General features: G+C 41.4%; 1 protein-coding gene across 1 annotated transcript in view; it reads left to right on the top strand.

Annotated features, from left to right (window-relative positions):
* The window catches only part of NPSR1 (neuropeptide S receptor 1), a 61,092-nt gene that overhangs the window by 50,825 nt on the left and 91 nt on the right, over window positions 1–10,176 (top strand). The window contains exons 4-7 of the mRNA XM_009886207.1: window positions 2,063–2,065; window positions 5,299–5,372; window positions 7,368–7,457; window positions 9,901–10,081. Coding sequence (XP_009884509.1) covers window positions 2,063–2,065; window positions 5,299–5,372; window positions 7,368–7,457; window positions 9,901–10,081 — 348 coding nt within the window. The remainder of the gene's footprint in view (window positions 1–2,062; window positions 2,066–5,298; window positions 5,373–7,367; window positions 7,458–9,900; window positions 10,082–10,176) is intronic.

Here is a 10,176-nt window from a genome sequence, read left to right as displayed (position 1 = left end):
CTCCAGGCTAAACAACCGCAGTTCCCTCAGCCGCTCTTCATAAGACTTGTGCTCTAGACCGTTCACCAGCCTCGTTGCCCTTCTTTGGAGGTATATATAAAAAGGTATTCTATGAACAAAACTGCAACAGCCCTGAAATATTTAAATACTTGGGAGGTCTGTTCCCACCACTTCTTCACAACTGGAGAATCAGCAATCAGCTGTCAAACAGCTTGTGGTTTTGTGACGAGTTTTTTATCTGATTATATGCAAACGAACAAGACCTGAATAATGAAAAGAGAATGAAAAGCTGTGATTAGATTTTTAACCCAAGTGTGTGGTTATCTTTGAGAGCTGAGAAAAGGGGAGACTATTTGTTCTTTTAATGTAAAAGCTCCTCTGCTCCCCACTATCTCAGTGTCAGTCAGGGAGAGCCACAGATCCTGCATCAGGTTCTTCTTTACAGCACTTAAAAATTTGGCCTGTTCTTCCCTTTTATTTAGACTAATCTACCACTTTTTCTGCAGTTGATACTGTCAATCTACCAAAATCCAGGAAGTTCATATAAATTAATTAGGCAACCTGCATTAATTAGTTATCTCCTATTCTGGGACAAGTGTCATCAGCCGTTTCTCCTACACCAAGATATGCCAAGCAAAGCTCAAACAGTACCTGGGATAGCTGAATACCTCTGGGGCATTGCTGAACAGAGGTTAAATATGGGTCAAATCAAGATTACAGACTGCTTTCTTGCAAATATTTGCCCCTGGGTCCCGCAGGTCCAGTAACAGTGGAGACAGGAGAGCTACTGGGTTCCTATTCTGTGTTGCTACTCTGCCAAACCATAATTATATTCTGGCACTTGAGTATCCAGAATTTCACTCTTTTTAGCTGTTATTCGTGATTGCCAAATATATTTGTTATATTTTAACTTGATAAATGTAATACATAGGCATTTATCTAATATAATTTCAAACTCAGGTTAAAAAAAAAAAGTGAAAGCGCCTCTTGAAGTACAGAGGAAAAAATATCCATCTGCTGTTTAAAATCAAAATTCCAAAGAGAACATTTGCTTTGGAGTAGCAGAAAAATAATTAGAAGAGAAAAAACAGAATCAGCTAAAAGGAAAAATATGGAACTAAAACCAAGACATTGCAATGAAATTAAAAAAAAAAAAAAGATTAAATAAAAGGTATTTGTCTGAATTAAATCAAATAAAAGGAATTACAATAGCATTAATAAAAATACCAAAGGTCATTTTTTGAGCTTGCGTTAGTGAGCACAATGATTTTTGCTTGCAATTTCAATTTCTACATAAAAAAGCTTAGATCTTGCACATATGTTCAAATATCTGCCCGTCTATTCACTTACTCATTACACATGCCTACAATGGTTTGCTCAGATGAAGTTACATATGCCTTTTGTCTTTGGATAAATAGTGCTGTAAATTAGATACCGTAAAACATAACTCAGCTGCATCACTTTGCACAAATAAAGTACAAGGAACAATAGGCAAAGCTGAATGATAAATACAAGCAATTAGCAGAGAGCTTAAGTGCATGTTTTGCCATGGTAAAGGCTCATTTTACTGGTAAATACTGAGGCTGGGTGGGGATGCTATCATAATGCAATCATTTATTTAAAATAAAAATAAAAGTCTGTGTTTAAAGAGGGGACAGATCAAAAATTCTTATGATTGTTAATATCAATACATAGTTTTACCATAAGACATTCTATTTTCCAAAACAAAAGTGATCTATGAATTAAAAATAAAGATGGAGTCGGACTATTCATGGTATCATTTGTATGACTCACCATAAATTAGTTATTTACATGGATAAAGAATGGTGTAATTACCAATGGGGTCATATTAAACAACACCATTAACTAATAACATGCTACAATGAACATGCTTCTTAGTCCTTCAGAATTTGGATCAAGCTAAATTGCTTTTGGAGATGCAATGAATTTAATTTGCTGAGACACATCCATAGTCTGAACGATATTCTTGTATTTTCCTGCCACCTTTCCAGATACGTATTTTGTCAGGGCTCAAAAAATCATTACATTTTCAGATCAACAGCATGTCCTTTCTATCCTCTAGTCTTCAAATTCCAAGCAGCTCCTTCTACAAAAGGCTTGAATTATTTTTCCATCCAGGTTTGACTACTCCACCTGAGTTCTTTCTTCCCTTCCATTAGTCTCTCACCTGTGAATAATGGGCCACAACAATTCATATAGTACTTTAGCATCATACTATGCATTGAAATGACTACAGCACATGTTTATATAGCGCCCAAGAATCCCCAGTGAGGGCTGGAAGACCAATGCACTATTTACAGGCACAAAGAAACCTGGCGACACCTGGACCTAACAAACTGTACATCACATCTCCCGGTGCTTCCAGTGGAGGCAAGAGCAAGCAGCATGCAGGCATGTTACACATGTTGGAAAATCAGGTTTGTGGTGATGTGTAGCGTGTGCTTTTACATCTTGGCAGTGAAGGCTAAGCAGCTTGATGCTGAGAGGGAGGAAACAGAGATTACGACACCGTCGGAATGATGCAGCTCATTGCCAAACACCCTCCTGTCCATCTGAATACCAGTCATCAGCTGTCCTCTGCTACTCTTTGCTCATCTGTCACTTCATTTTTCATCAAGTGGGAATTTATTCCTACTCTATGAGATGTCACCAACTGCCATGTCCTCCTCCAGCCACCTTTCACAGAAAGAAGCAAGCTACAAATGCATTCTGAAAAAAAAACCCTGCTTTTCCCTTGTAAGAAAAATACAACTTCTGTTCCTTAAGTCCTCTCTTTTTACTGTTGTGGTTTTGAAACACACACACAGATGCTTTTTATGATCTTAAGCTTTGGGTGACACATTTCTGGAAACTCCGGTTTCTTAGCTCCGTGCCAGCATAGCTGGGGAAAGAATAGATTAGGCATTAATAAGATCTGGAGTCCCAGAGACATCAAAGCATAAAGGCGTAATTGTGGCTGGCAAAACAGTCACTGGGAAGTGTACCTAGCATGACAAGTGACTCGTCTTTCCTGACACCCACCCTGAGCAGCTTATCACCACCTCTGGTCCTCTCCTGATAAGGAAGGCTCTGGTGGGTCCAGCTAGAGACAAAAGAAAGATGAACAGAGGCAAAACAACCAGTGTTGGCAGCACTTTAGAAGCCACTGGATTAAACCAGGAATTAAACTTTCCCCATGACTTCTGAAAATTAAGGATTCAAATGAAACAGCATGTAATGTCATATGTGAAATGCCGAGTGTAATCCAAGGCCTGATGTCACATCCCATGACTGGTCCATGAAGAAGACAGCCGCTATAACTGCATCCGATGAAAGGGATGCTCCTAACAGACTCTGCAGCCAAGAGAGCAAGATTTCTGGGGTTGGAGGGAAGGCAAGAGAGGAGCCTGACTTCATAATTCAATACTTGCAGATTCTGGCTAGAAGTAGGGATTCTGAGTATTTCTACTACAGAGTTAGTCTCCTTTGTTCTCATGCTTAGGCAACACTGAGTGTATCCTGCTGGACACATGCAGGTCTGCATCGGCAGGGATATTGTTTCAACTGCAAATAAAAAGGCCAGGGTAGAGATAGCAGGCTAGGGAGAAAATAGAAACAGGACGTTTGAGAGCTGGCTGGAAATTTTCTCACAATTATCATTATAATACTTTCTTATTCATTGGAACAATCAAAGGATAAATGATACATGAATTTTCCACCATTGTCAGTACAAAGTACAAAGGAACTCTCAAGTACACCAGCTGATAAATAAACAGGTTCGTGAAAAGCCAGGAGATAAAAGGAAAATGTTCAAGTCAGCTGGGAGCCATGCTGGACCTTTGAAGAGATTAAGGAGGGCATGCCGGAGTCTGCGGCAGATGCATGCAAAACCCTCGCTGGGCAAGTACGCTGCTGCTCTGCTGCGCAGCCCGGACTGCATGTTGAATTTCCAGCTCTCGCCTATTGAGCCTGGAAACCAGATGGCTCAAACTTGCACAGAAAGGAAACCTCCAAGGCACACAAATACTGCCTTTGCAAGCATGTCTAGGAATTGAGGGTGCTGTAGGAAAAGGTCATATATCAGTCTGAAAACTCTAACAAGTATAATGTCTCTCCTGATAATAAAAATAAGCCACATGGTAGGAAGACACATTTTAGTCTCTATAAAACACCCTGAAATAATCTCCCTAGTTGCACCTTTTTCACAAAGTCACCACTAAGGTTTATGGCAAGTAATGGTCATGCTGCCCCAGGCCTTTTGTTAGGATGCTTGGTTTTTACATCAGAAAAACATGGCAACCCGAGCGCATTAGCTCAAATATTTTTCAATTATTTTTGTCTTCCTTAGCATACTAAATAGGAAAACACCAGTCAAAAGTATGCTGTTGCTTAGTGATTTTAGCTGCACATTATGCACGCTTGCAGGAGAAAAGGCAGACAGAGCAAGGCCTCGTATTTTTTTTATGTAAACTGCTGAACAGCTAACATCCTCATCCAGGATGTGGGTTCAAACAGGAAAGAATTATTTTTACCTATTCTATATTAAATAAATAGAACTCCAGATTTGTTATCGCCTAGGGAAAACTAATAATTATCCAAGGTCTTTGTGGATTGGGGCACTTTTCATCTTTCTCATTAAAAGCATACATATATTCCCCTCCACATATGCAAATTGCGGTGGATCTAGCTTTGAATCATCTAATTCTTCCCATCCACCTGATACTTCTCTCCTCCTCGGTTTCAGTCACAGGACCTTGAGACCTCAAAGAGAGCACAACGGTACTTAACTGCATTTCTCATGGATTTTGCCCCTGTTGACATCCCCTGGGTACTGTTTTATTTGTCAGCTTCATACTCACAAAGTAACAACAAACCAGAAGTGTACACACAATCAAAACATGTCCACCCCCTTGCTTCCCCCATTTCAGGGCTAGGGTCCTTCTTGCAGCTCCCAAGCCCACAAGCACACCCCTGTACAGGGATGATGTGCCTCAGCTGGGGCTGATTTGGCCCCAGCTACCTCAAAGTCCCCAACAAGCTTTTGCCTGCAAGATCTTGGCCAAATCATTGCATTCCTCTGCATCTCAGATTTGACATCTGCAAATCCAGGACAATGATAATGACGTCCATGGTGAAAACTCTTCAGATCTGCTTCTGGAAAATACTATGGGAGAGTCACATTTTATTTATTATTGTTGTTGTCATTATTATTATTATTCCTATGAAGTCTCGTCATCTCTATGAGCTCGTTACGCATACATAAGTATATTCACAGAGCATGAATGACTGGGATGTCAGTTATTACTCAATCGTCATTCGAACCATCTGGATGAAGAGCAAAGCTCAGGCTGTCATCATATCCAGCTGCCCTGGTGAGTTTCAGCACACATGTGTCTCAAGCCTCATGATTCGAATTCATCTGATTCCCCCAAATCCAGGAATGCTCCTGGACACACAGTGTCACACAGGGCTCCATCTCTGCAGTGGGAAAGGGGTTTCTGTAATTGCTCATTCATAACTCTTTTCTACGTTTTTTACTTTCTTTCCTTTGACACTAAATCCCCTTTAGAGAAATGATAGAAAACATGCGTGAGAAAAGAATTAAAATATAAAAAAAAATTGTTATTGTAGAACTTAGAAACCCTATTCCTAGAACTTTGTCCATTTCCAGAATAAATGTTTTTCTAGCAGATACTTAGGTAAGTTTTTTGCTGTGCTTTCGTATGACCATGCAAGTCTGGATTTTGGTCAAGATCAAAATTCCTGGCTTCGGGAAGCCATAAAATGAGTTGAGCTTTCCACTCCAAGACCATGAACTTTTTTGGACTGTTCTGATTGATTTTGGGAAAGAATCCGAGCACAAATCATTTCAAGATCCTCACTTGTCATCTACCTTTCCTGTTAGTTATGAAGAAAAGTATGTTCATTCATGTGAACGTGTTTTACAACACAACTGGAAGAGCACACAACCAGTTAGTGCAGCCAAGTGGTGAGTGGAAACACATCAAACTACAGGGACCAAGTTGCTGCTACTTGCCTGAAGCAGGATCATGGGTCATGTCTGGTACAGCATCCTAATGTGATGTTGCACATATTCAGGTATCCTTATGTCATAACCTGACATCTGCCAATTATAATCTAAGATTGACTTCTCCTTTGAAACGCTTGAGCAAGACTGTTTTCTCATGATTCCGCCTTCATGACTTAATCGGTACTAACCAGTCTTCAAAAAAAAAAAAAAAGGTCATTCTTCTTGTCCGAGAGGTATACTCTGCTCTATAAGCCAACAAGTGATTTCCAGTAATATTAAGTATGGAATAATTTCAAGCTTCTAGATGGGACGTTTCACTGATAACAAGCCCAGATTAGTTTTATTTACTTTTTTCCCCTTAGAAATTACACAGCCTTGATATGCTGTTTTTATAAGAGGTACAAAAATTTGTGTACATGGTGTTATTTCCAATTACATTAATCAAAATTCCATTCCCAAGTTTGGACTACAAGAGTTTAAATATGTTTTGATAAAAAAAATGACCTTCTTGTGTATCCACTATGGTGAACCTAATTATTCTGACCCAGCAACATGAACAGCAAATTGACATTAATAATGAAATCAGGCATATTATTGCAATCATGCTGGTACTGTTATTCAAATACAGAACTTGATTCTCGGAGACATTAGTGTAACTTCAGAGGAAATGAGATCAACCAGCCTTGGTGTGAGACTGAATAGGATTTGCTTCTCAATTCAAGCTGCAGTTCATCTCTGAAAATCTAGTTGAACAGTATTTCGTATTTCATTACTGAGTCAACACAGAAAGTTAAAACGCATGACTGACTACCCAAAGCACAAAAAAAAGTAAGAGGTTAAAGGAATGGAGTATGTTGCTTTTAAAATTCTTCCAACTGAAATGCAGTTAAAAGTGAACAGGTAGTCTGTTTTGCCAGGCTGTTTCTTCTGTTTTCTTAATTACAGCTGCCAGTTCCTTTCAGAAAATGTCTCCTATAACACCACTGTGGTTGTGTTTTTGTAGCTGCGATGGCGCATGTTTTTTATTAGACTGATACAGTTGAGCACACAGGTAGTGGTTCTCCTGACTAAGTGCCGAGGATCAGGAATACCCAGCTGCCACAACGCTTCAGGAAGACCTCTTCTGCTTACGTTTCCCCTTTTGATTTTGAGTGGCTCAGGTTTTGAGTGTCCAACTTGAGCAGGTTTGCAAGTGTCTGAATTTTAGGAACCACTGAACCCCTTCCTGATGCCAGGGAAGGATGGGCAACATATCGCTGTCCTGCCTGCAGAGGTACATGTTGACGCATCCAGGTACCAGCCACCCTCTTTTACGAGCTGAACTGTTCTTCCCCAGGTGGCAAAACCTCTGCTGGCTACACCAGTCGTGCGTTCATATCCAGGGCGAAAGTGAAAGCGATCAAGTACAGCATCGTAATTATCCTTGGTAAGTGAGAAGCCCCATATCTGGCAGCCAGGGAGGGTGTAGGTGTTAGGAAGCTGGTCTTCCTCAGCTCCCTCCACCATCAGCAGACAAAGAGCAGTGCTCAGAGAAGGACCTTTACTTAGACCCCCTGACTTGCCTTCTGACCTTGTCCTTTGTGGGAGACCTTGGCTGGTCCGAGGGATCAAAATACAAGTTTAACACTGACCCTGAACAGATACCCGTGTACCCTTGAGGAGACAGAATAATCCTGAGAAGATCCGAGCAAACAAGATAAGGGGTGGCAAACGTCCTGGCTTTTCCCAGAGCATGAACAGCGCGTGATCAACAATTGTATTGGCTGAATGGTGTGTGATGTGAGAGTGGATTGGGTAAAAGTAGAATGTTAGAATATATGCACAGATAAGCAACCAGCTAAGAGGATATAAAAAAGCACTGCTTGTAAAATAAAGGACGACGACTGCTGTAACTGGATATTGAGTGTCGTGTCCGTCTCTACAACGACAGTCCTTCACCTCCCCTCTGGCTGATAGGCTTCTGTTTTAGGCATCTGACATAAGCCTCAAATGAAATGATGTGCACAGCCCCTCACGTGCATAAGGTAAGGGAGGGACTTTGCCTAAAAGGAACAAAGGAAGGGCTCATCTTCTTCCGGTCAGGGCTGCCAAAAGACTTGGCAATTGAGTTGTCTTTCAGGCTTCGAGACTATGTATGGCACGTTAGTTGCTGGGGGCGTGCCAGGGAGGGGAAGGAGAGGTGAGGGATGCAGAGCAACTGATTTGATGTGAGAGGTGCGTTGCCTCCCGAGGAAGGAAGCACAAGCTCTCCTTTCCTGACCGGGCAGCAGATGACTCAGTGCAGGTGTCCTCCGTCTCCCAGGGAGATGACATTATCCTGATGGAATTAGGAGGCTGACATTTTATCTCGATAAATAAAGGCAGCGTCACACAGGGCTGGTGATTAGCTGCTGGAGACAGGCAGGAAGGCGACTGAAGCTATTTACTCCCAGGGGCTGACAGCCATCCCCTACCACTGAAAAAGAGATCACTCCTCGTTCCAATGCTATGCAAAATTCAGATGGTATGATATTGGGATAATAACTACTACTGAGGTGCTTAGACATGAGAGAGGCCGGTGTCATTCATGCTTTTCAGAAGCCCAAGAACAGCTTCTCTGTGTCTGAACTTTTCTGCGTGGCAATCAGAGAAAGCTTTTGTCAGAAAGAGCTACTATTGCAACTCCACCAGATGTTAAGAGCTCACCTAGACGCTCAGTATTTCAAAGGACCTTAGTAAACTTAGACACCCAGCATCTCTTGATGTGCATACAGATTAAGGCCCCATGGATTTCTTTAAAGCCACCTAAAGTTCTGTGTAGTCAGCGTTATGATCTATTCCCTTACAATGCATATTGCTATTTTGCCAGTATCTGTGTGTTGACACCGCCAGTTTGGTTACTCTAGAAAACAGGAGGGGAGTTTACCTCTTCCATGCACATTCAGTGAGCACTCAGCTAACTGCCAATGAAGAAATACTGAGTAATGTGACAAGAAAGCAAGCACGAGGTCAATCTGTTGTCTCATTTGGCTCAGGGAGAGATCATGTGTCTGATTTCACAGATAGCTGCACATTTGCAACCCAGGTATTTAGAGCTTAGTTGAGTAACCTGCCTGCCCCAGCATTTCTGTGTAGATCTTGAATCAAAAGCCTTTGAGAAAGGAGATGACAGAGAAATTTGTGAGGGACAGATTCACTCCCTATGCCTGCAAATAAAGGTAGATCTGTGGCCTTTTTATTTCTACAACCTCTGAACAAAAGAAGGGGTGATGAACAACGCAGTCCTCTCTTCCCTTCCCCAAATTCATCTCTCACATTGCAGTATAGGAATTAAAGAGTCTTTCTGCACTCTCCATGCATACAGTACCTCCAGCCAGCATGCAAAATGACACGTTGGTCTGCCATAACGTGGTGTGAAAGCTAGTTGTTCTTGCTCCTGGGTGTCTAAGAGCCCTTTTTTCATAGGTGGCCGTGACTGGCAGCTCTGTCACAGAGCGGCACTTTGGTGCTGTGTACATTTAGATTGGCTGCTCACTCAGGGGACCATTAAAAGAGCGCCTCACTATAACTGATGGTGCTTTAACTGGCTACCTATTTACCCTTTATGTGTTGTGTAATGTTCAAAAGTGCATCCATATGTCTAAAGGGAGTACTTTGAACACTTAGAGGAGCACACATAATATATTTTATGGGCATTAAAATAAAAATATAAACAAATAAAAGCAAAATCTAATAACTATTCTCTTAAATAAGACTCTGAATAGGGAGAGGGGTTTTTTTGCATGAAGAATATTTATGTATTATGATAATCTCGCTCTGCTCTTTGTGTGTGTGATTACCTCCCTAAATAGCTAAGCTATCTAATGTCAAGTGCTTCCTTTCTCTTCCAGCATTTGTTCTCTGTTGGAGCCCTTACTTTCTTTTTGATATCCTGGACAACTTCAACATACTCCCTGAGACCAAAGAGCGCTTCTATGCATCCGTGATCATTCAGAACCTGCCAGCCTTGAACAGTGCCATCAACCCCCTCATCTACTGCCTCTTCAGCAACCGCCTCTGCCCCCCTTTCGAGTATTGATCCTTTACTGTCACTCTGACTACCCTCTAAAAAGGGAGGGAACACATAAACACAGTCCATAAACCCACTACCTATTTTCTTCTGGTTT

The sequence above is a fragment of the Charadrius vociferus genome, unplaced genomic scaffold, assembly GCF_000708025.1.
Source record: "Charadrius vociferus isolate BGI_N301 unplaced genomic scaffold, ASM70802v2 scaffold545, whole genome shotgun sequence".
NCBI lineage: Eukaryota > Metazoa > Chordata > Aves > Charadriiformes > Charadriidae > Charadrius > Charadrius vociferus.
The sequence above is the reverse complement of the archived record's forward strand: the minus strand, read 5'-3'. Positions and strand labels throughout refer to the sequence as shown.